The sequence below is a fragment of the Leptonychotes weddellii genome, chromosome 4 (genome assembly GCF_054177405.1).
Source record: "Leptonychotes weddellii isolate Sample4059 chromosome 4, ASM5417740v2, whole genome shotgun sequence".
NCBI classification, from domain to species: Eukaryota; Metazoa; Chordata; class Mammalia; order Carnivora; family Phocidae; genus Leptonychotes; species Leptonychotes weddellii.
In genome coordinates, this window is record NC_138372.1 from 36,599,397 (window position 1) to 36,627,178 (window position 27,782).

General features: G+C 35.3%; 1 protein-coding gene across 3 annotated transcripts in view; it reads right to left on the reverse strand.

Annotated features, from left to right (window-relative positions):
* Window positions 1-27,782, reverse strand: part of FAF1 (Fas associated factor 1) — a 466,200-nt gene that overhangs the window by 58,319 nt on the left and 380,099 nt on the right. For all 3 annotated transcript variants that reach the window (XM_081816911.1, XM_081816912.1, XM_081816913.1), the window contains exon 14: window positions 23,639-23,727. In XM_081816911.1, the coding sequence (XP_081673037.1) occupies window positions 23,639-23,727 (89 nt within the window). The remainder of the gene's footprint in view (window positions 1-23,638; window positions 23,728-27,782) is intronic.

Consider the following 27,782-nt stretch of genomic DNA (forward strand, 5'->3'; position numbering starts at 1 on the left):
GCGCCTGGGTGGCTCAGTTGGTTAAGCGACTGCCTTCGGCTCAGGTCATGATCCTGGAGTCCCGGGATCGAGTCCCGCATCGGGCTCCCTGCTCGGCGGGGAGTCTGCTTCTCCCTCTGACCCTCCTCCCTCTCATGCTCTCTGTCTCTCATTCTCTCTGTCTCAAATAAATAAATAAAATCTTTAAAAAAAAAATAAAGTATCAGAATTAGACATTTCTCCAAAGAATATATACAAATGGCCAGAAGCACATGAAAAGATGTTCAGCATCATTAGTCATTAGCGAAATTCAAATCAAAACAATGATGTACCACCTTACATCCACTAGGATGGCTGTTATTTAAAAAGGGGGCAGTGAGAGGAAGGGAAAAATAACAATCCAAATGTCCATCAGCAGATGAATGGATAAACAAAGTGTGGCATAGCCATACAATGAAATATTATGCAGCCATAAAAAAACTGAAGTACTGACACATGCTACAGTGTGGAGGAATCTAAGTGAAAGAAGCCAGACAAAAAAAAAAATCACGTACTTTGTGATTCCATTTGTATGAAATATCTAGAATAGGCAAATCCATAGAGACAGAAAGTAGAATGGTGGCTGCCAGAGGCTTTTGAAGTAATGAAGATGTTTCAGACCTAGATGGAGGCTGCACAACACTGTGAATGTACAAAATGCCACTGAATTGTACACTTTTAAAATGGTTAATTTGGGGGCACCTGGCTGGTTCAGTCAGTAGAGCATGTGACTCGTGATCTCAGGGTCGTGAGTTTGAGCCCCACGTTGGGTGTAGAGATTACTTAAATAAATAAAACCTTAAAAAACAGTTTAAAAAAATAAAATGATTAATTTTGTTATGTGAATGTTGCCTTAAAAACCCTCAAGTATCAGAATTACAGAGGGAAATTATATGAGCTGTTGTCTTGATAGCAACAGAACCAAGAACTGAATATCAACAAAGTGGAAAAAGAGAGAAGAATATTTTTATTTTTCTGCACCTGCAGTATAAATGATGAAAGCACTGCTTGAAAAGATGCATTAAATTGACATTCAAAACAAGTGCTGCCTGATAGCATTGGCTACATGGTGTACTGCAGCCAAGACATTCATTTTCCAACCAACAACTTGGATTGTAGTCCTCATCCCATCCTGATGGCAGAACAGTACAAGGAAAAGGTCACAGGCTTAAAACACAGATTTGGTTTGAATTCTAGGTTTGCCACTTTATTTTCTATGTCCTTGGGTAAGTTCCTTGACCTCTTTCAAACACTGATCAATGATATCTCTAAAATGGGAGAAATACCTCCCATAAGCTAGATTATGGAAAGGATGAAATGAAATGATGAATATATATCTCCTAGTATAGTATCTGGGACTACAGTGGGCATTTGATAAATGTTATCCTAATCATCATCATCACCATCATCACCCTAATAATATCAATCCTCTTCCTTCTAATAACTAGATGTATAATCTCAGTCCAAACAGTTGAATTTCTCTAAGTTTCTTCTAAGGACTGACTGGGGAGGACCTGGGGCAAATCATCACTCATTTAACAGCATCATTTTTCTATGGGTAGATTGGCAATGGTAGAGGAGGGAAGGCAGGGAAAGGTTCGTGAACAATTATATGAACACAAGCTTCAGGTCTCCGAAGCATTTTTCCATTGTTCCCTGGCTGATTGCTGTACCTCATCCAAGTCACTGCCCATGTACCAGGGCTCTGATAAGTGTCCCAGTGCCAAAGATAAGAACATGAGTGGTCCTAAGTATGAGTTATGCACCATGTGTAATTTAGAAGAAAAGCTTATACTAAACTATAAAATAAATTTCAGAAGTCTGACAAAATTCTGATTTTTCTCATGACCACTTTGAATTTTCTGAAAAGTCAAATTATACCCCCCTCTCTCTATTTTTCCTGTCTATTTGGTGAACTGACTCTGCTTAGTCCATAACTGCTTAGTCAGCCTTTAGACAATGACATTCTAAGTTGCAGGTTGTAGGAGCTTCTAGTGGAGGAAGGTTCTTTAACCTAAGGGCCCAGAGCAAACCCCTAAGTTTGCTCAACTTTTGGGTGACCCAGGCTATGAGGATTAGACAGAGGAACACATGGTGGGACATGGCTCTGAAACGTACAAAGATTGCAGACTGGAAGGAATTATCATTTTCTTAATGGAATCAGGAATGACTTAGAAGGCCTGATCTACTCCATGGTAAGAATGAATTCCTTAAAAAAGAAAAAAAAAAAAAAGAATGAATTCCTTGGCCTGAGGCCTAATTTATCACTGTGGTTTCCATTCTGAGAAACATCTCATTTCCTTGTTAATCAAAGCTACCATTAACTAAGTATTTGGAAAGGAAAATAGAGTAAGTATTAATGAATATCCCCACCTATATTTTTACCTAAGACTTTTAATCCTTTAAAGTCTTATATTCCAAAGTTTAAAAAGTACTTTCACTAAGACACTTTCACATGTGATACTCACAATAATTAGGTTAGCCAGGAAGGGACTTTTATCCCCATTTAGAGATGAGAAAACTGAGACTAAGAAAGTTTAAGTGATTCTCCCAGGGTCACAGAGCTTATTAGAATGTAGGCCACCTGGTATCTCATCTATAGCTTTTTCTGTCATTTCATTTCTCTTCAATCTCCATGCTTAATGTGTTTCCCCCTCTAAATTTTCTTGCTTCCAACTACTGCAAATACAGTCCTTCAAATGGTGTAGGAGATAGTCATGGAATGATTTTCCTGGGAATAAGCTGTTTACCCTTGCTGAATGAAGTGAATAATAAGAAAAACAATGACTCATGGAAGACTACATCAAAAACTAATGATGTACTGTATGGTGACTAACATAACATAGTAAGAAAAAAAAAACAAAAAAATGTGGAAAATATGCATCTCAGGATATAAATATGATGTATATGTTCCTTATATTATGTATATTATATTTGCTAAATACATAAAATACACAGGATAAATTAAAAAAAAAAAGAAAAATATAGGTTTAACTTATTTTATTGCCAACGGAGTCTCCATAGAGAAGAGCAAGATAGGAAGAGATTGATATGTACCTCCAGCCTTGTATTATCCTGTAGAGTTGTCATCATCTACTCACATGTTTATTTCTCTCTTCAGACCCTAAGCAAATTGAAGAGACTTTTCCTTATTATTTCTGTATCCTTAGTCACAAACAGTGCATGGTACTTTGCAGATCCTTAAAAACTGAACAGTGAATGAACAATTGGCTCTACAGACATTTGTATTATAAGTTTATATTTGTTAAACTGATTTGCCTGTAAAATCATTAGTGAACTACTTGTGCTCAAAAACAGTGAAATAAGGATTACGGCAAACCTGACACTCAACATTCTTTCAGGTTACATTCTTGAAAGAATATGTTTCGTACCTATTATATCAAAGACTGAGTCTAAATGCTAGACTAATTGGTTATTTTTTAAACTTTAATTATCCAAAGTTTTAAACAGAGAAATTTTAAAATAGTCCATTGTAGGACTATGAAAACAGAGAACTGAATTCACAAGTAGCAAGTAACTTCCAAGTCCTAACTGAGACGGTCTTGCTTTGCTAGAATGTAAGTCTCTGGAATTTCCGGTGGAGATGTTTAGAAAAGATTCTTTTTCATCTGGATAGAAGTGGTATGGTGAGTTGAAAAGCTGGATTTAAGACTGGTTTGCTAATTTCTTTAGTGGCAGGATTTCAAACGATGGACTGCTGTCTCAGTGTTTGCTTTAAAGGAAATGGGCTAACTTGTGAGAGTTTATATGTTAAGGCTAAACCAATCCAGAGAGAATCTACATATCTGTTTGGTAATCTAGAATGAAACCTGCACATTTTTCAAGCATGATGCCTTAGTTCAGACCCTTGTCATCTCTTGCTTACATTATGGCATTAACCTCGTAACAGGTATCCTAACTTCTAGTTCCTCCCCATAAAATTCATTATTCACTCATTCATTCATTCACTTATACATTTATAAAATACTTATGTACACCTACTATATGTTGGGCTTTGTGTTAAGAACTAGAAACAAGAAGATGAATAAGACATAGTTTCCTTCTTTCACTAGATGGAGGAGATAGATAAACTTGGAAAGGAAGGCTATATATGAGGGCCTATTGTGAGTTAGTCATTTTACATATGCTGTTTCTTCTCACCCCCACAATGGGGTATTACTATTTCCACTCAACATATGGGGAAATCGAAACTCAAACTGGTTACATAATCTGCCAATGATATAGAGCTTATAAGGGACTGAATCAGGTTTTATACTTAGGTCTATCTGTTTCTAAAGGCTATGTTCTTCTCACTAAACCAATGGTTCTCAAATTTTAAGATATACAAGAATCTCTTGTTATATAGGAAAGCTGTGAAAATACAGATTCTCTGGCCCATCTGCAGAGATTCTAATTCAGTAGGTCTAGCATAGAAGCTCAAAAATCTGTAGTTGTAACAAATATGTGCTCAATGGCCCACACTTCGAAAAGCACTGTACCTCAAAAAGAAAACAAAATAACAGATAAATTATAACATCAAGATAAGTACTAACATAAAGATACCAACAAAGTGATAGTCATAGTCATCAGCATTAGTTTCCTAAATTACAAATCTAAGCATGTCAACTTCCTGCTGAAAAGAAATGAAAAAGACTCCACAGCCCACAGTTTAAGGTTCAAATTCTATAGCAGAGCATAGAAGTACCTTCAACATGTGGCCCTAACGCACATTTTCAGCCTCTTCTCTCCTCCCTTTCCTCTACCAACCCTTCCCTTCTTGCTTTACTAAATTACTTCTCATTTTTTTTTTTTTTTAAAGATTTATTTATTGGGGTGCCTGGGTGGCTCAGTCATTAAGTGTCTGCCTTCGGCTCAGGTCATGATCCCAGGGTTCTGGGATTGAATCCTGCATCGGGCTCCCTGCTCAGTGGGGAGTCTGCTTCTCCCTCTCCCTCTCTCCCTGCTTGTGTTCCTTCTCTTGCTGTGTCTCTCTCTGTCAAATAAATAAAATAAATTTAAAAAAACCTTAAAGATTTATTTATTTGACAGAGAGAGAGAGAGGGAGAGAGAGCATGAACAGGTGGAGCGGCAGGCAGAGGGAGAAGGAGGCTCCCCACTGAGCAAGGAACCCAATGTGGGACTCAATCGCAGGACTCTGGGATCATGACCCAAACCGAAGGCAGACGCTTAACTGACTGAGCCACCCACTCATCCCTACTTCTCATTTTCCACATGTCCCAAGCCATTTCACAACTCCAAGTTGTATCACATTTCCACATTTTTAAAAGTACTTCCTCCTTAGTTCAAATGATTACTTCCTACTCATTATTCCAAACTCAGTTTGGATTATTACAGAAAATATTTCATAAGTACTTATTAGATGCCAGGTACTACTCTAAGCACTTTACATGTATCAATGGATTTAATCCTATCAAGTAACTACTAATTGAGGAAATTGAGGCACAGAGATTAAGGGATTTTTTTCAATGTTATACAGCTGCTAAGTGGCAGAGCTAGGATTTGAATTCAGGCACTATGGCACTATAAACTCTTAATGACTAATTTATAGTTGCCTCTCATGAGACAATGAGCTATTTATTCTCAGGCAAGGACTTCCTTTCAGTTACCCAGGGCCTAATTCAAACCATATCTCTCTTCAGATTCTTTTAATCTACTCTTATTTCTTAATCTTCTGAATGAACTTTCTTCCATTCCACTTGTATGCGGAATACGTCTCCTTGTTTTGAACTTAATTGTTCTCTAATTGCTTCAGGTACGGAGGTTTCATTTTTAGAGGTAAGTGGCAAGCTCTCTGAGGGTAGAAAGGTAGAAACTGTGTCTCCCAGTGTAGCTTGGTACATGGCAGGCACTGAATTTTTGTTGTACTGAAGTGCACAGCAAGCATTTTACCAGCTAACCTATGTTCAGTGATTGAAGAGAAAGCACATGAATGGGGAATGGGTAGTTCCTCCCAAGTGGAATGAGGGAGTGAGGGGGCAGGTATTTGTTAGTTCCTTTTTTGACAGAAGGCTGTCATCATGAAAGGGCTCTTAGGCATATAAAGGACTGATCTCCATGGTTGGCTGATCCTGACTTTCAAAGAGAAATTGTGTAGTTTAGTCCCCTAAGTAAACAGTAATTAGATAGCTACAGCTATACATTTAAATTGATATTTGGGTTTAAAAGCTATAGAGAAGTTTTCACCCCCTTCCCAAATAAGAGATGTTCGAACACAAACACTTCGGGTTGCTTGCAAAGCTGAATTTTTCTATTGCTCTGCATGAATAAACTAGTTTAGGACTACAAAGTGTATGTTCTCTGTCTCAGCTACACCTGGAATATATGCAGTGAATAGATTGTATACATTGTATTCTTTGCACTTTAAATACAGTTATTCTAGTTCATCTTTTCCTAAGGGTAAACCCTCTTTACAATGCTAAAGTAGTAAAATCAAATATATACATATGCATATAAGAGCTTTATGAAAAAGGATTTAAGGAATCATTTTTTCTAGCAAAAGTACATAGGATTATTTTATTTTATTTTAAAATTTATTTACTTGAGAAAGAGAGAGTGTATGAGTAGGGGGAGCAGGAGAGGGAGAGAAATCCCCAAGCAGATTCCCTGCTGAATGTGGAGTCCAATATGGGGCTCGATTCCAGGACCCTGAGGTCATGACCTGTGCCGAAATCAAGAGCCAGACGTCCATGTGACCAAGCCACCCAGGCGCCCCATAAGATAATTTATTTTAAAAGGAAAATGTGTAAATTGGTGCAGCCAATGGAAAACAGTATGGAGGTTTCTCAAAAAATTAAAAATAGAACTACCATATGATTCAGCAATTCCACTTCTAGGTATTTATCTGACTAAAACAAAAATACTAACTCAAAACCACATGTGTACCCCCATATTCACTGCAGCATTATTTACAATAGCCAAGATATAGAAACAACCTGAGTGTCCATCAATGGATGAATGGATAAAGAAAATGGAATATAAATATACAACGGAATACTACTCAGCCATAAAAAGGAATGACATCTTGCCATTTGTGACAACACTGATGGACCGTGAGGGCATTATGCTAAGTGAAATAAGTCTGACAAAGACAAATACTGTACAATCTCACTTACATGTGGAATCTAAAACAAACAAACAAAAAAACCAAGCTCATACATACAGAGAAAAGTTGGTGGTTGCCAGAGGTGGAGTTGGTTGAAATGGGTAAAGGTGGTCAAAAGGTACAAATTTCTAGTTATAAAATAAATAAGTCATGGGGATATAATATACAGCACTGCAACTATAGGTAGTAATACTGTACTGCATATGTTAGTTACAAAGAGAGTAAATCCTAAAAGTTATCATCACAAAAACAATTCTATAATTATGTATGGTGAAGTACGTTAACTAGACTCATTGTGGTGATCATTTCACAATATATACGTATATTGAATCATTATGTTCTACAACTAAAACTAATATAATGTTGTATGATGTCAATTATATCTCAATTAAAAAAAAGGAAAATGTCATTTAAAAACAAAAGGCTACAATTCCAAATCATTTGAAAATCTTTCCTCCTCCAACCCCCCCACACCTACTGGATGTCCCATTATAAGAGAGATATTTAATTTCAGTAAAGAGAAAATAGCACTAAAAAGAGAAAAACTAACAACAAAGGCCTGATTCTGTATGTGAGTTTGGGAAAATTTCTATAACTCTTAAGTTCCCTCAACAGTAGAATGAAATTAAGATTAAATGATTTCTAAAGTTCCTTTCAGCCCAGACTAGAGTAAAAATAACAGCAATAGATAATACTTACTTATATACTTCAAATACTAGGTACTAGTTCCTGCTTTACATGTATTATCTTATTTAATTTTCCAAACATGCATATCAGGTAGGTACTATTTTATTTTTTTAAAGATTTTTTTTAAAGATTTTTAAAAAAATTTACTTGAGAGAGAGAGGGAGAGAGCACAAGCAGGGGGAGCAGAAGAGGGAGAAGCAGGCTCCCCACTGAGCAGGGAGCCCAATGCAGGGCTCAATCTCAGGACGCTGGGATCATGACCTGAGCTGAAAGCAGATGCTTAACCGACAGCCACCCAGGCACCCCAGGTAGGTACTATTTTATACAAGAAGAGATTGAAAACTGACTCAGTAGGGGTATATTTATCCATTCACCCAGTGAAGGTGAATGGAAGGATCATGAAGGGCATTTGAATTGTTTCCAGCTTTGGCAATTATGAACAGAGTTTTTATGAACATTCATGTATAGGTTTTGGTGTGAACCTAAGTTTTCACTTTTCTAGAATTAATACCTAGGGATGAGGTTGCTGAGTTGTGTGTTAAGTGTATGGTCAACTTTCTGAGGGAAGGCCAAACTTTTTTCTGAATGGCTGAAAAATTTTGTATTCGCATCAGCAAATGACTTGGAGTTCATGTTGTTCTCCATCAGGCATCTTAGTGTCCTCTCTTCTAACTCAAGGGTAATAAGCATTCTTAGTCTAAGTCTCCAAAGCTGTGCAAAGCTGTGATAAATATTTTAGTATACAAGCACTGACTGACTTCAATAAAGCAACACTGCATAGCCAAGAATTCCAAATGCAAATCCTCTATTAAAATAGTTTTCTCTAGTCTGCTAAAATTTTCTCTAGGATATCTTCCTTTATTATGTCCAGACACTGAAACATTACATACATAAACACACTTACACCTTTAACAGTAACAAAATTTTATAAGTGTGGAGAATCATTTTTTCTTTGACTTAACTTTGTTTGGTATGCTTTATGGTAAAAATGGTCTGCAAAGACAAGTATTAACAGGAAATGGGGTATATATGGTTATCATTGAATTGAAATATCTAACCAAGTAGTCCTCAATTATATCTTAATTATAGAATGTGTAAATGTGTCTTCTTTGGCTGATGAGGTAGTCTTCCAAACTACCCATCTATTGTAAAAGTATCTCTTTTTCTTCCAGAAGACACTTCTTCACAAGTCTACCTGCTATAATGCTAATTTTTAAAGTTTCAGCTTAAAAGAATTTTTCCTGGTGAGGCCTTTCTTTCTAACCCTAATGGGCAGATTTAACAATCTACATATACCTCCATCATAGGAATTTTACCATTATACTGGAATCCTTTGTTTGCATGTCACTGAACATCTAAGGACTGTGTCATCCTTGTAACCATTAGAGCTTAGCACAATGTGGGCATGTAGCAGGCCCTTAATAAAAATGTGTTGGCTTAGGGACCAAAGAAATGAATTAATGGTGGTTTACCTGGTGAACATCTATGTATCATCCTTTAAGACTTAAATGTTTCCTCCTCTAAGAAGTTTTCTTTGTTCACCTCTGTATCTTGTACTTAGTGGCATTGCTATGTTTTCATACTATATTGCAATTACCTGTTTGCTGGCATGACAGGTAATTAGATATATTGCCCAGTGGGAAAGAAAAATTCACAAGGAATAGGCCTGTCTCTAAAGATAAGGATTTAGGTAGTGTCATATTTAAGACAGGAAAAGTTTCTTCTGAATCTTTTTAAAGGATGTGCCTTAAGAGAGTTTCAGTTAACATTTTCTTTGGATGCCTGTCAGGTTTATGACACTGGGAAGGTCTCAACAGCCACTTGAGAACACTTTAGAAAAAGCAGCAGGTTTTAATTTTTTATTTGGAGAACACTAAAATTAAAACAATGGTACATAAAAGAATTTTTATTCTATATATATTCCCCCCCAAACTAGCTAATATTGCATAACTAGAAAAATAAACATATTTTGTTAGACTCAACTTCTACTAAAAACAAAAAGTGGGCAGGTTGGACCAGCTGTTTAACAATGAGTGCCTTTACAGTAATAAATGTTGACAGCCCAAATCAAAAAAGAATGCATTACTGAGATATCATCAATTGTGTTCTGTCATTACAAGGCAGCTCCACCCAGTCTAAGCTTGTCAAAAAGTGTTACTGTAATCCATGAAGAAGTCTACCTCAGGCAAAGGAAGGAAAAAATGTGAAGGGCTGGCTCAGAACAGGTGTGTCGAATTGTAATGCCAATGTTCAGTCATAAATCTCTTTACATTAGTTTCATATATGACAAATTATTAACTTCTACTCTAAGGTGTCAAGCATGGCTGAACAAATCCATCAGCAGGCACTTTAAGAGCAACAAATGTAAATAAATAGGGTATGGATATAACTTTTTAACAGTGAGCATTATTCCATGCACAAGAGTAGACAGTTATGACAAACTTTCTTATTCTACTCAAGTGAATATGGTATCTGGGAATCTAGGAATGTCTGACCTACTCCTCAGGTCAGCCCACTCTGATTCTACCTAATCTTGATAAGAGCACTGCTTCATTAATCCTACAAATTTTGAGATTTTTTTTTTATTATTATTACGTTCAATTAGCCAACATATAGTACATCATTAGTTTTTGATTCATTAGTTGCGTATAACACCCAGTGTTCATTTATCCTACAAATCTTCAATTTAAATGTAACTCAGCTTTACAAGGGATCATGATGCATGAAAAGCACATAAGTATGTATTCTGGTTTTGACACAGTTGTGTGACTTTGGGCAAACTATTTATAACTACTGTATGCTCAGTTTTCTCATCAATAAAATGGGGCTAATAACTATTTCACAAGGTTATCATGAAAACCAAAAGTGATTATTTGCAGGAAGTATCTAACGTAGTGCTTGGCACTAGCAGGTACTCAACATATTCTTGCTTTCTTTTTTAAGGTACTTCAACTGACATCCTTGCTTCCCTAAGAAGTAAAAGTTTGGAATTTAATACAGAATGAAAAACTGCTCAGGATTAAAGCTCATGAAAGCAGGGGTGGAATCTTTTCCACCCTGTGTCAGTTCTCAGTAGTTTCCGGCAAGTACTGAGCCCAAGAATCAAGAACTTCTCATGTTGCCAGCCCACAGCAACCTCTCACTTCTCAGCTCAAAAGTACTAAACATCCATGTATGTTGTTAGTGTTTTGTTTTTTTATTACGGTAAAATATACATAATATACAATTCACTATTTTAAGTGTATGATTTAGTGGCATTAAACACACCCATCTGCTGGTGAATGTTTCCACCTTTTGGTTGTTGTGAATAATGCTACAGTGAACATTTGTGAACAAGTGTCTGAGTCCCTGTTTTCAATTCTTTGGGTATTTATACCTGGAAGTGGATTGCTGGGTAATCTGGTAATTCTAACTTTTTGAGGAATCTCCAAACTGTCACAGTGTCTGCACCACTTTACATTCCAATCAGCAATGTACAAGGGTTCTACTTTCTCCACATCCTTGCTGATTTGTGTTAATTTCCATTCTTTTTGATAATAGCCATCCTAGCGGATGTGAAGTGGTATTTCCTTGTGGTTTTGATTTGCATTTCCCTAATGACTAATAATGTCGAACACTTTTTTTTTTTGTGCTTGTTGGCCATTTGAATGTCTTCAGAGAAATGTCTATTCAAGTTCTTTGCCCATTTTTGAATTGTGTTGTTTGCCTTTTGTTGTTCAGTTGTGGGAGTTCTTTATATATTCTGGATATTAAACCCTTTTCATATATGATTTGAAAGTATTTTCTTCCATTCTGTGGGTTGTCTTTTCACTCTCTCAATAGTGTCCTTTGAAGGTCAAAAGATTTTAATTTTTTTCTCCCAGTTTTTATTTAAATTCCAGCTGGTTAACACATAGTGTAACTGTATGTTAGTTTCAGGTGTAGAATTTAGTGCTTCATCACTTACATATAACACTCAGTGCTCATCGCAAGAAATGCCCACCTTAATCTCCAAACCTATTTAACCCATCCCCTTGCCTGCGTCCCTCCAGTAACCATCAGTTTGTTCTCTATAGTTGAGTCTGTTTCTTGGTTTGCCTCTCTCTTTTTCCCCCCTTTGCTCATTTGTTTTTTTTCTTAAATTCCACATGAGTGGTATCATATGGTATTTGTCTTTCTCTGACTTATTTCACTTAGTATAATACTCTCTAGCTCCATCCACGTCATTGCAAATGGCAACTTTTCATTATGGCTGAGTATTCCATTATATATGTGTGTATATATATATATACACACACACACATATGTATGTATATATATCTCACATCTTTTTTCCTTTTGAAATCATTTTTTTCTTCCAAAAGAAAAATTTTCTTTAGAAGAAAAATTCTTTAAATTTTATTTAAATTCAAATTAGCTAAAATATAGTGTAGTATTAGTTTCAGAAGTAGAATTTAGTTATTCACCACTTATATATAACATCCAGTGCTCATCATAACAAGTACCCTCCTTAATGCCCATCACCCCTCCAACCTCCCCTCCAGCAACCTTCAGTTTGTTCTCTACAGTTAAGAGTCTCTTTTTTAAAAAATTTTTATTTAATTATTTGAGAGAGCTAGAGTGCACTGTGAGAGAGAGCACATGAATGGTGGGGAGGAGCACAGGGGGAGGGAGAGCAGACTCCCCGCTGAGCAGGGAGCCTGACATGGGGCTCAATCCCAGGACCCCAGAATCACGACCTGAGCCAAAGGTAGATGCTTAACTGACTGAGCCACCCAGTCATCCCATTTAAGAGTCTATTATGGTTTGTCTCCCTCTGTTTTTATCTTTTATTTTTCCTTCCCCTATGTTCATCTGTTTTGTTTCTTAATTCCACATATGAGTGAAATCATATGGTATTTGTCTTTCTCTGACTGACTTAATTCACTTAGCATAATACACTCTAGTTCCATCCATGTTGTTGCAATAGCAAGATTTCATTCTTTTTGATGGCTGAGTAATATTCCTGTGTGTGTGCGTGTACACACCACATCTTCTTCATACATTCATCAGTCGATGGATATGTGGGCTCTTTCCATAATTTGGCTATTGTTGATAATGAGAGAGGAGAAATAATTAACACCACAGAAATACAAACAATTATAAGACAATATTATGAAAAATTATATGGCAACAAATTGGACAACCTGGAAGAAATGGATAAATTCCTAGAAACATATCAACTACCAAAGCTGAAACAGGAAATAATAGAAAACTTGAACAGACTGATAACCAGCAAAGAGATTGAATGAGTAATCAAAAATCTCCCAACAAACAAATGTCCAGGGCTAGATGGCTTCACAGGGGAATTTTACCAAACTTTTTTTTTTTTTTAAAGATATATTTATTCATTTGAGAGAAAGAGAGAGAGCAGTGGGGAGGGGCTCAGGGAGAGGGAGAGAGAGTCCCAAGCAGACGCCCTGATGAGTGCAGAGCCCAAACCAGGGCTTGATCTCACTACCCTGAGATCATCACCCGAGCTGAAACCAAGAGTTGGACGCTTAACCGACTGCACCACTACCAAACAAACAAACATACATTTATTTATTTATTTATCTATCAAAGACTTTATTTATTTGACAGAGAGAGAGAGCACAAGCAGGGGGAGCAGCAGGCAGTGGGAGAAGGAGAAGCAGGCTCCCCGCTGACCAAGGAGCCCAACGCGGGGCTCGATCCCAGGACCCTGGGATCATGACCTGAGCTGAAGACAGACGCTTAACTGACTGAGCCACCTAAGTGCCCCACTACCAAACATTTAAAGAAGAGTTAATATCTGTTCTTCTCAAACTATTCCAAAAAACAGAAATGGAAGAAAAACTTCCAAGCTAATTCTATGAGGCCAGTATTATCCTGATACCAAAACCAAACAAAGACTCCACTAAAAAAGAGAACTATAGGCCAATATCCCTGATGAACATGGATGCAAAAATTCTCAATAAAATACTAGTAAATCAAATCCAACAGTACATTAAAAGAATCATTCACCACAATCAAGTGGGATACTCCTGGGCTGCAAGGATGGTTTAATATTTTAAGTCAATCAATGTGATACACCATATTAATAAAAGAAAAGATAATAACCATATGTTCCTCTCAACAGATGCAGAAAAAGTATTTGACAAAGTACAACATTGATTCATGATAAAAATCTTCAATAAAGTAGGGTTAGAGGGAACATACATCAACATAATAAAGGCCATATATGAAAAACCCATAGCTAATATCATCCTCGATGAGGAAAAACTGAGAGAGTTTCCTCTACAGTCAGGAACAAGACAGGGATGTCCACCCTCATCACTTCTATTTAACATAGTACTGGAAGTCCTTAGCCTCAGCAATAAGACAATCAAAAGAAATAAAAGGCATCCAAATCGGGAAGGAAGAAGTGAAACTTTCACTATTCGCAGAACCCAAAAGATTCCACCAAAAAACACTAGAACTGATACAAGGATTCAGTAAAGTTGCAGGATACAAAATCAATGTACAGAAATCTGTTGCATTTCTATACACCAATAAGTTTTTAATTTTTATGAAGCCTAACTTACCTGTTTTTTTCTTATGTTATCTGTGCTTTTGGTGTCATATTTAAGAAACTAATGCCAAATCCAAGGTCATGAAGATCTTTCTCTGTGTTGTATTCTAAGAGTTTTATAGTTTTAGGTCTTAAACTTAGGTCTTTGATCCATTTTGAGTTAATGTTTGTATACAGTGCTAGGTTTGTGTTCAACTTCACAATTTGTGTCTGAGTATCCAGTTTTTCCAGCACCATTTATGGATGAGACTGTTCCTTCCTCATGAATGGTCTTGGTGCCTTTGTTGAAAACCAACTGTATATTTCTGGGCTCTCTTTTCTATTCCATTGGTCTTTATGTCTATCTTTATGCTAGTACCACACTGTTTTGATACTGTAGGTTTTTGGTAAGTTTTGAAATTGTGAAGTATGAATCCATGAACTTTGTTTTTCAAGATTGTTTTGGCTATTCAGGGTTTCTTGATGTTCCATATGAATTTTAAAATGGGTTTTTCTATTTCTGAAAAAAATACCCCTTTGGGATTTTGATAAGGACTGCACTGCATCTATGGATAGCATTGGATAGTGTTGTCATCTAAACATTAAGTCTTCCAATCCTGTGAATAGGGGAGTATTTCCATTTATTTGGGTCTTCTTAATTTCTTTCAGCACTATTTTATAGTTTTCAGTGTACAAGGCTTGGGCCTCCTTGGTTAAATGTATTTCTAAGTATTTTGTTATTCTTGATGCAATCATAAGTGAAATTGTTTTTTAAATTTCATTTTCAAATCTTCCTGGCTAGTGTATATAAATACAACTGGTTGATTTTTAATTTTTATATCCTGTAACTCTGCCAAATGTGTTTATCAGCTCTAATAGTTTGTGTGGAATCTTTAGGGTTTTCAACATATAAGATCATATTATTTTTGAAGAGATAATTTCACTTACTCCTTTCCAATCTGGATGCCTTTTATTTTTCTTGCCTAATTGTGTTTTTGTTTTTTTTTTTTTCCTGACTGGCTTACTTCATTTAGCATAATGTTTTCAAGATTTATCTGATATTGTAGCATCTATCAGAACTTCATTCCTTTTTATGGCTGAATAGCATTCCATTGTATGCATATGTCACTTTTTTTTTTTTAACCCATTTGTTCCTTTATGGACATTTGTGTTGTTTCCACCTCTTGGCTATTATGAATAATGTTGCTTTAAATCATGCACAGATTTTTTTTTAAATGTTTTCATTTAAATTCCAGTTAACATATAGTGTAATATTAGTTTCAGGTGTACAATATAGTGATTCAATAATTCCATACACCTGCTGCCCATCACAACACGTGCACTCCTTAATCCCCATTACCTATTTGACCAATCCCCTGTCCATCTCCCCTGTGGTAACCATAAGTTTCTGTAGTTAAGAGTCTGTTTCTTGGTTTGCCTCCCTTTTTCCTCTGCTCATTTGTTTCATTTCTTAAATTCCACATGTGAATGAAATCATGGTATTTGTCTTTCTCTGACTGACTTATTTCGCTTAGCATAATACTCTCTAGCTCCTTTCACATTGTTGCAAATGGCAAGATTTCATTCTTTTTTATGGCTGAATAGTAGTCCACTGTGTGTGTGTGTATATATATATATATATTTTTATATATATATATACCACCTCTTCTTTATCCATTCATCAATGGATGGACGGGTGGGCTGCTTCCATATCTTGGCTATTGTAAATAATGCTGCTGTATAAACATAGAGGAGTGCTTGTATCCCTTTGAATTTGTGTTTTTGTATTCTTTGGGTAAATATCCAGCAGTGCAATTGCTGGATTGTAGGGTAGTTCTATTTTTATTTTTTGAGGAACCTCCATACAGTTTTCCAGAGTGAGTGCACCAGTTTGCATTCCCACCAACAGCGCAAGAGGGTTCCTTTTCTTCCACATCCTTGCCATCATTTGTTTCTTGTGTTGTTGATTTTAGTCATTCTCACAGGTGTGAGGCGATATCTCATTGTAGTCATGATTTGTATTTCCCTGATGATCAGTGATGATGAGCATCTTCTCATGTGTCTATTGGCCATCTGTATGTCTTCTTTGGAAAAATGTCCATTCATGTCTTCTGCCCATTTTTAAATTGGATTATTCATTTTGGGGGTGTTGAGTTTGATAAGTTTTTTATATATTTTGAATACTAATCCTTTACTGGGTATGTCATATGCAAATATCTTCTCCCATTCCATAGGTTGCCTTTTAGTTTTGTTGATTGTTTTCTTTGCTGTGCCAAAGCTTTTTATTTTGATAAAGTCCCAATAGTTTATTTTTGCTTTTGTTTCCCTTGCTTCAGGAGACATATCTAGAAAGAAGCTGCTACACATGCACAGATTTTTGTATGGACATATCTTTTCACTTCTTTTAGGTACATGACTATCAGTGAAACTGCTGGATCATATGGTAACTATGTTTAATCATTTGAGGAACTACCATACTGTTTTCTAAAGCAGCTGCTCCATCTTTTTTTTTTTTTATTCATGAGAGACAGAGCGAGAGAGAAAGGCAGAGGGAGAAGCAGGCTCCCAAGGAGCAGGGAGCCTGATGTGGGACTCGATCCCAGGACCCTGAGATCATGACCTGAGCCAAAGGCAGACGCTTAACCATCTGAGCCACCCAGGCGCCCTAGCTGCTCCATCTTATATTCCCACCAGCAGTCTACGAGGGTTCAGATTTCTCCATATCTTCACCATCACCTGTTATCTTTTGATTCCAGCCATTGCAGTTTGTGTGGGATAGTATTATCTCATTGTGGTTTTGATTTGCATTTGCCTGATCACTAATGATGTGGAAAATCATTTCATGTGCTTAATGGCCATTTGTATATCTCCCATGGCGAAATGTCTTTTCAGATCCTTTGTCCATTTTTAAATGGGGGTAATTTGTCTTTTTATTATTGAGTTGTAAGAATTATTTATATATTCTAGATATAAGTCCTTTACTAAATATATGATTTGTGAAGATTTTCTCCTAGTCTGTGGACTGTCCTTTCACTTTCTGGATGGTGTCCTTTGAAATATAGTTAGTTTGTCATCAGTACCAATTCTTCTTCATCTTTTTAAGTCTAACTCAAAGTTTGCAAAATAATCATTAAATTAAAAACTTCTCTTGTAATATATATTTCTCACTGATAAACAGAATGAACAGTGATGACTACTTCTACCTTGTATACATACAAATAGCAATATGCTAAAAACTGATTCTTATTCTGCACATCTTAGTGGTAATCTAACTATAAAGCAGCATAACATGCAGAATGTGGTCATTGCTCTTCCACAAACCATCCTATTGCCATTGCATGCCACTCAACAGTGTAATTTGAGAAAGTACTTTCCCAGGAAATCATTCTATTGTCTTGTTGAGTATTTTTTTTATTGTTAACTTTGGAGATGAATTTACAGTTTTTGGCAGTAGTAGGATTTGCATTCATTTTTACCTCAAGGAATGCACTTTGTAAACAATTTCTCATCTGTGGTTTGGTCACTTCTCTGCCTTGCACAATAAGATTTTTTTTTTTAGTGGTATTATTTTTCTCTTGTACTGAAAAAAAATCCATTGATTTAACAGAAAGATAGGTCACTGGCCTTTATTTAATAATGAAACAAAAACTCTGAAAGCTTCATGCTTTTATGAAAAACCTCAGAAATAGTGGCACTAGTGGGAAATGGATTGTTTCTTCTATACAATCAACTTTCACATATTTGCCTCTCAATCAAAAAAATTTTTCTTTATGGCAGCTAATATGAAATCATCACATTTAGAGTCAGCTGTCCTGGCATCGTCTATACTAGCACTGGAGTTCTCTAAATTATGTTTACACTAATGTTGAATTAGTTTGAACTATGTTATACTGATTTACAATATTTATTATACTATTTTCATCATTATGTTTATGCTTCAATGAACCACATTTCAGCCATGATCAATTTTGGGGAATTAAGAATATAATATAACTAATTTAAGCAAGGAAAAATGAATGCAAATTTAACAATAACATGTGAATGACATAAAAGTTCAGAAGCCAAAGTAAACTGCCCCAGTTAAATGAATTTGTCTAAACAAAATATCCAATGCAATCTTTCTTGTACACGAGCAGTCTAACAAATTTTAACAGATATGATGAATGAAATGGGATTTGGAGGGATATCACAATTTATTTTACATTTCAATGTTAACAAAAGAAAATGTTAACAAAACTGATTACATTGCTTGTCATACCTAACTGCCTGGAATCCTAGGTAGGTAGCTAAGTATTCTGGTAGTCTAGGAATCACACTGAGAAATACCTATGGCTGGCATGTAGCAGGAACCTGAAGAGTGGCTGTCATTATTATCTTCATTCTCACCTGTTCTACCTACCTCATAGCTGGCCCTGGAGAATGTGAGAGCCCTTCTGTGTGCTCTATGTCAAGTTGCCTACACAGCATGTCTAGCTCACTCTGACTAGGTGCTCCCAGGGCTTTATCTACTTGGTTACTTCATAGACTATATTGGAACTGCTGTGTTGTAAGCTCAATGGCCCTATCTATCTTGCACATAGCTGTGGTACTGGTGCTTTACATAGTGTCTAGTACGTAGGAAAAGATCAATAAATATTTATGAAATGAATATACAAATCAAGATGAGAGAAATTATTATCTTCTGTGATCTGGGACTAACTATGGAGAAAAAACACTGGATAAAGAATCCTTTTTAAAATATTTATGCACCCAACATAGGAGTACCTAAATATAGAAAACAAATATTAACAGACCTAAAAGGGAGAAAGAGACAGCAATACAATAATAGTAGGGGACTTTAATACCCCAATTTCATCAATGGATATATCATCCAGACAGAAAATCAATGAGGAAACATTTGAATAAAATGATGTGCTGGACAGAGTGGACTTAACAAACATATACAGAACATTTTACCCAAAGCAACAGAATACACATTTGTCTCAAGCACACATGGAACACTGTCCATAACATAAACCATATGTTAGGGCACACAAAAAAACATCTTAATAAATTTAAGAAGACTGAAATCATATCAATCTTTTTCCAACCAAAATGGTATGAAACTAGAAATCAATTACAAGAAGACAACTGGAATATTCACAAATATGTGGAGCTTAAACAACACGATGCTGAACAACCAGCGGGTTGAAGAAGAAATCAAAGAAGAAATAAAAAAATACCTTATGACAAATGAAAATGGAAATACAATGTACCAAAACCTATGGGACACTGCCAATGAAATTATAAGCAAGAAACTCATAGTGATAAATGCCTACATCAAGAAAGAAGAAAGATCTCAAATAAACAATCTAACTTTACATCTCAAGGAACTAGAAAAAGAACAAAGCCCAAAGTTAGCAGAAGGGAAAAAATGACAAATATCAGAGCAGAAAGAAATGGAGATTAAAAGACAATAGAAAAGATCAGTGTGACTACATTTATCATGGTGAACACTGAATAATATATAGAATTATTGAATCAATGTTGTATACCTGAAACTAATACATTTTATGTTAATTATATTTCAAAAAGAAGAAAAGATCAATGAAACTAAGAGCTGATTTTTTAAAAAAGATAAAATTAACAAGCCTTTCGCTAGACTGACCAAGAAAAAAAAGAGGGCTCAAATAAATAAAATCAGAAATGAAAGAGGAGATATTACAATTCATAGCACAGAAATACAAAGGATTGTAAGAGACTACTATGAACCATTATATGCCAATATGCAAATACATTAGATCATTTAAGAAGAAATGGATCAATTCCTTGAAACATACAACCTAACAAGACTAAATCAGGAAGAAATAGAAAATCTGGAAAGAAGTAATCCTTGCACCTATGATACTGAGGATTCTAAATAAGTTAAGTGTTGAATGGATGAACAAAGAAATGAATGAAATAATAAACAGATTAGGAACTAAGTATCATAAACTCTTAGTAATCAGAGGTTTCTGGATTACTAACGGCAAAAGAAAATAGGGCATATGAAAATAACTGAATCTATTTACATGTTAGAAAGTATCTACTGTTTGGAACCAGGCTGTAAGCATAAACAGATTCTAAATGTTCTGATTCTAAATAGAGTCTACATGTTCTGATTCTAAACAGGCTACCATCATGTAGTGATATTTGCCAATAAGCCTACATTGTGGCAAAGTACCTCTGTCCCCAAGACTGAGCCCAGTGCTATATACTTGATAGATGCTCAGTTAACATTTAAAAAACCAAACTAATACCACTAATGAAAATGTCTGTGAATAAAGCTATATTGGCAGTTCTATCAAAAACAAGAGGCTCATGTAATGTATACTTCCTGATTAGAAATAAAATAATTAGTGATATAAAGGTTAGTCCATTCTGGGCTATTAAAGAATCATTCAGAATATAATGTTTGGGCTTGGTTCTATTTAATAAAAACGCTGTATAGTATAGGTATCCCTGGTTGCACTAATACAATGGAATCACTGAAGTGATGGATGTAACTGAACCAAAGTTAAGTTTATATAAATTCAGGCCTCAGAAGCCATTCTCCAAACCTGTTTATGAATTTGATTTTCATTGCAAGCTTCAGGTAAAGTGTTACTGGAAATTTTTTTTAAGAGTAAAGGCAAATTCACAATTACAAGGGACAGTGTTTCTTGTCACATACTCAGCAGATACCAAATCCATTAGGATCTACGCATAGTCCAAAACAAGTCTTTGAACCTAGAAAGGCTTTTCTTAGGAACTCTACTTATGCACTGAATGATAACTTTCATGAAGACACTCTAAAAACAAAGAGAAATCCTTACCTCTTGCAGTTAAATTTCAATAAAAATTTCAATTAATATGGAGCCTTGGATTTTCCCTGTAACCCTCATATTAAATTTTGTGCTCAGTATTAAAGGAATTAAAGTCAATTTCTTTACCAATGAATTACGAGGAACACAAATTAAGATGAAAGAATGAACTGGGAATATGCATGCAAATATTGTGCATTCATATTATTATACAGCATAATCTGTAAATCTAGTACTAATGAGACTCAAGATTTAAATGGCTGAAGAATGTGTTTAGTGAATTATTGTCAATCAATGCCTCTATTCCAGGATAAACGTAATCTTGAATGGCAACACACCTATTATTACAAATTCCTAAGTAAGTACAGTACTTCATTATTTCAAAATGTCACTGTCAATTTATAGAGTAACAGATAAACATCTTTCCACCATATACCTGATTACCTTTTCTTTGAGTAAATGAAACACTGACTATTAAGGAAAATTACAAACATCATTTTTCCCGCAATAAAAGAAACCTAATGTGTATAAAACTCTAAACTAGTTACAGCACTCTAAGTTTTCATATTTGTTAATATGGACACATCAGGTTTTACACCACTGCAATCAAGAATTATTTTTTTCAAGTAACATTATTTCATATGAATTCTTCCCAAGTATTAATTTATTCAGTCATTTAATAAAAATTTACTGAGTAGCTACTTTGTCCTAGGTACACTGTTGGAGGATACAGTTATAAATGTGAATATGATACAACTCTGGCTCTTAAACTCAGTCTAACAGAAGAAAGAGACAAGCAAGTAAGGTAAAATACAGTGGTTCTACCTTATATTAAAATTGTCTACATGTTTTCCACTTGCAATAGCCAATGGGTATTATAGTGAAAACACTCACTATAGCTGGAAACTTTTCATCATTGCTCAGAAATCAAACTCTCCCTACTTGTCCATGAAAGATTTCTTTCAGTTAAAAATATTAGGAAGGACAATTTAAGAAATACCTGTGAACTGAGCATCTTAAATTAACAAATGCTAACATGTGTTTCATATTTTATCTTTAGGCTAGTCTCCAAATCCGGAAATTTTTTGACTGATAGAGCACTAATAGTTACTTGAGATTATTATAGGTCCTACTAGTTGTGCGATCTTGGGTAAATTAACTTAACTACCCCTTTTTTTTAAAGATTTTATTTATTTATTTGACAGAGAGAGACACAGCGAGAGAGGGAACACAAGCAGGGGGAGTGAGAGAGGGAGAAGCAGGCTTCCTGTGGAGCAGGGAGCCCGATGCGGGGCTAGATCCCCAGGACCCTGGGGGATCATGACCTGAGCCAAAGGCAGACGTTTAACCACTGAGCCAACCGGGCGCCCCTAACCCTTTTGATTCTGTTTTCTCACCTGAAAAGTGGAGATAATATAGTACCAATCTGTGCTAGACTATCTCCCATTTGCCCCTCAGTATCCATCCTAGCTTTTTGCCCAGGGAGGTTCTCTCACCTTTGAGCATACAGGTTAGGTAGGTAATATTAGCAGAAGATCAGAGTATGGAAGGAAAATAAAGCTATTCCCTGGTTTCCTCCCTAACAGGTCACCAAGCACTGGCTATATTCCTCTATCAGATATAGTCCTCTCGATATACCACCCTCTCCAAGGCCTTTAGGCCTACAGGTGGTAATGGCTCCCTTTAGCCCTAGAGTGGGTACTATCCACTGCTGACTTCCATAAACCCTGCCCTTACCTTTATACACAGTTCTCTTGTTAAATTGCTCTCATATAAACCAGTTTGAAAGTGCCATGTGTTTTCTGCCAGAACTGTGTGACTCATATACAACCTCATGGGGTTGTTTTGAGATCACATGAGATAATATATGTAAAGTGCTTAGCTCAGTGCTTCGCACATTATAAATATTCAGTAAGAGTTGAGTACTATTGTCATGATCAATATTGCTGTTATTATTATTTTATTTGAGGTTCCACACTCATGCCATCTATACCAACTGAATATATTCAGGAGACTGAGAAATTCAGAATTCTGGAGATCTTTTACTAATTCTCACAGTGCTTCAAAAATGTAAAATGTGTTTATTGCTAATCAACCTCAATATTTAAAAGAGTAAAAGGATCCTGAAAGTGAGTGAAAAAACCACATAGTGCACAGGATTTCCTGGACTGTCATTTCTTTTGTAAATATGCTTCAGAATTCATTTCCTGCAAATCGACCTCCTGCCACCACTCCAAATCTAACAAGTATAAATGTCCATAAAGTTAAACAAATTGTTGGGTCTTGGGGTCATGAAAAGAATGGACTGAAAGGTAAACTCAATGGCATAAAAGTCCTTGGTTAATCTGGAAATCCATCTTCATCATACTCATTTATCAATCATGACATAGGCAAGCGTCTCCTTTTGACAAATTATTTCATCAAAATCCTATTAAAGGTCTACTTAACCTTTCATCTTACCTCATCCTTTATATCTTCCTGTTGTTGGGCCGTGAAGATCTCCATTGCAGCCATGAGTCTCATCATTAACTCATCCACTGTTGTGTTACCTAGCAACACATGGAGATTGCCAAATTTCACATTAGTGAAGTTATTATAAAATGGAAAATCATTCTAGAATTAATCAGTAAGGAACAGCTACAGTCTAATAAAAATGACAGACTACTATGCTAGTATCTGTTAAAATACTTTCATATTTTCATTGAAAAGTTTCATATGTTCACTGTGAAAGAGTAAAGCAGTGTATAGGCAGTTGAAATTTCAAATACAGTAGATTTGAAGGAACCATCTGTTAATGAGAAAGATTTTCAGCTCTATGAAGAACAATGTCCAAGTAATGAGAATCAAAAGTTCTTACAAGTTACAGAAACATTATCTACTTAAAAATACTAGCAACAACTACCATTTGTTTATATGCCAGTAATTAGGCTAAGCACTTTATATATATTACCTCATTTAACCTGCACAACAATTCTTTGAAGGTATCATTAGGATTTTGACTTTAAAGAGAAGGAAAAATGAGGCCTTGAGAGCTGGAGTAGCCTGTGCAATCAAGGTCAGGCTGAGTAAGTGGTGGGACAAGAATTTGAAACTAAATGAGTGACTCAAAAGCCTGTTCTCTTTGCCACCTCAATACACTATTTAGAATTATCTCCTATCATTAAAAATTCTTTGGTGAAGCAGATAGTAATTCATTTTCTAAAAAAACTGAGTTCTTTTTTTGCCCAGTTGATATTTTTCTCTTTCAGCTGCTTTCAAATGACTATACTATAAACTTTATGAGTATTTATTTTTAAGTTTTCATTTTAATTCCAGTTAGTTACCATACAATGTTATATTGGTTTTATGAGAATATTAAAATGTTTGATTTTCCTTAATGCTATTTTATTCCCTGTCCAAGGCCATAACAAACCTATAGCAGATATATGCTATTTCCTGAATGCACTCTCCTGTTGCTTGCTTTCGATACATCTACAACAGAGAAATCCATAGAGATATAGCAATTCTTCTCTTCTTTCAAGACTATGGGCAAAGAACCCATCTTCCTTCAGGGCCTGAGCAGAGGTCTTCCTGTCCCATTGATGAAATAGGACAAGTAGTATCCTTGTTAGTGTTATTTTGGAGTAGGGCTGGACTAACATTGTCTTTCAATGGTCTGTTTCTCAATTTTCCTTATGACCACTGGCAGCATGTTAGGGAGCATGTGTGGTCCTCAACAAAAAAAATCATGGTACTGAGAAAGCAGAACTAGTTTTGTAGTCATAGTTCTAACTCTAGTTCTGCTACTTACAAACTATATGATCTCTAGTACCTAGAAATTGCCTAGCATGTGACAAGGGCTTAATAAATATTCACTTAGTAAATGAATAAATAAGTGAATGAGTGACTGACTATAGCTCTCTAAGGATCAATTCCCTTCACAGTAAAATGAAGATAATACTACCTCTGTATATAGGACACACGATCACTGGTAGTTATTATGAATAGATATAACAAATGGCAAAAAGTTTAGGAGTACCTTCAATGTAGATTTGGATACTGGGCAAATCTTTGAGTTTCCCTTTCTTTCTTTCTTTTTTTTTTAATTGTTTAAATTCTTTTTTTTTCTTTATTATGTTATGTTAATCACATACATTACATCATTAGTTTTTGATGTAGTGTTCCATGATTCATTGTTTGCGTATAACACCCAGTGCTCCATTCAGTACGTGCCCTCTTTAATACCCATCACCAGGCTAACCCATCCCCCTCCCCTCTAGAGCCCTCAGTTTGTTTCTCAGAGTCCATAGTCTCTCATGGTTAAGAAGGGGGGGAAATCGGAGGGGGAGACGAACTGCAGTGGTTTTCAAACTTGTTTTTAGAACTTGTTTACACCCTTAGCAACTACTGAGATTCTGAAATAAGTTTTATGTGGGTTATTTTTATCAACATTTACTGTGTTAGAAATTAAAGCTGAAATACTTAAAACATATTTATCAATTCATTAAAAGTAACAATACTAAACCCATTACATGTTTATAAATACAAGATTTTTATGAAAAATGGCTCTATGTTCCATAGGGAAAAGTCTAGTGAGAAGAATGGTATTGTTTTCACATTTTTGCAAATGTTTTTAACGTCTGGCTTAATAGAACATAACCGGATTCTCACATCTACTTCTATATTAAACCAGTTACAATATGTTGTCTTATGCCTTAGCTGAAATTTATGAAGCAAATCTGGCCTCACATAGATATATAGTTGAAAAAGGGAGGAGTATTGTAATAAATAATTATAAATATTCTTTGATACACCCAAACTGACAAGTGGAAGTTTCTTCAAGTATGTGAAGAATTTGAAACCATTAATGAACTTTTTGTACTTTGCTATATTAAGATCCACTGACCTATCTCACTCTTTGAATGGATCTTTTACCTGTGCATTATTTTATAACATCATGCACTGGTCATGTGGAAAATATTGGTTTACTAACTTAAGCATTTATCTTCAATGTTGACATAACTATATGATATCAAAAAAATCATATTAACATTACAGCTGATGTCATCAGAAAATTATTTAAGCTGTCAATCTTATGGTGGAGGATATAACATTTTGCTTAAAAGCTCAAATTTTATCATTGGCAACAAGTACTGTCAGTTCTCTTTTCTTGAAGTGATAGACTCACTTTGTTCATTCTGTAGAAAATGTTTGCCAAATACCCAGGCTATCTAAGTATAGTTTGTCTGTCAGTTATTTTCAAGTAAAAGTGATGTTCTCGAAGAAAAAATGACTAGTAGTTCAGCTCAAGCAACCACACAAGTGCTTTTCTTTGAGACTACCTTTGAACTCTGAAATGCAGCAGAAACGCATTCTCCATACCTCTTATTGTATCACACAAACTATAAAAAGGGTTAAAATTTAATAAAATAATTTTTTAATTGCACAAAATGGAGGTAAAGAATATGACTACTGGTATAGTTTTGGTCATGACCTTGATTGTGTGAAGGTGCCAATAGTTTTACACAACATTGATTTTGTGCCACCAGTGCAAATGTCAACACAGTAAAAAAATGGAAAAGTCTTTTTACTGTCATGAAAATAATTTGACCTCATGGATCCACTGAAAGGGTCTAGAGGACCTCCAGAACCATGGACCATATTTTGAGAACCACTATTATAATATTGCCTCTGACAGGGAAAACAGGAATGAAATATTATTTTCATTATCCATTTACCCTATGCAATTCATTCCCCCTGCAGATCTTCTTTAGCACTGTTTATGAAACTCAATGCTCTAGTTACAGAGCAAACATAAAATACCAGAGGTTTTATTTTGAGTTTTAAAAGCACTAGAATTTACATCACACACGCCCATCATATTATCTGCTATAGAACTTTTGACTTAAATAGGGTTTGTAAAAATAAAGTATCTCAAACACAAGTTTTAGCTTGGGGCCCTTGAAACATCTTTTTCCCTGGGGCATAGAAAAGATATACTGTTTTCAATTTAAGCTGTGCTATAAATAAGGTAATATTTTATAATAATCCTTGGTGTTTATCAGTAACAGTAAAAAAAAACATTCACGTTTTTTGTTTGTAAAGAATATGTAATGCGATTACATTCAGAGGCTTCCTATAGCTTCACGCCTTAGCGCTGCATCCTAGACACAAATTCACACAATTAAGGGGAAACAACTACAACTGTGTGAACAATTAATTTGCAATATCCAGTCACTGGATTTTCTAGATAACTGAAGTTAAGCATTTCTTTCAACTAATCAACATTACAGAAAGAAATCAATACATGTATAAGAAATGTCATATTTGACAACTGATTATGACTTGATTGCTAGTTTAGAGAACTTAGCAATTCTGAACATTTAACATGATTATGCTCTGTCCAAAGGGCTGTGCAACTTTATTAAGAAATTTCTGTTAGATTTTCATGCAGCATATTTTATTTTTCATAGATCCTGTACTTTTTGAAGATGTTCTTCTTTAGGATATTCTATGTTTGAAAATACAAAGATGTGCACTCATATAGAGAATTACAGTCAACTTTGATGGTAAATATTATAATGTTATCACATACACAAGAAGACACTCTACTCCCCTTGTGACA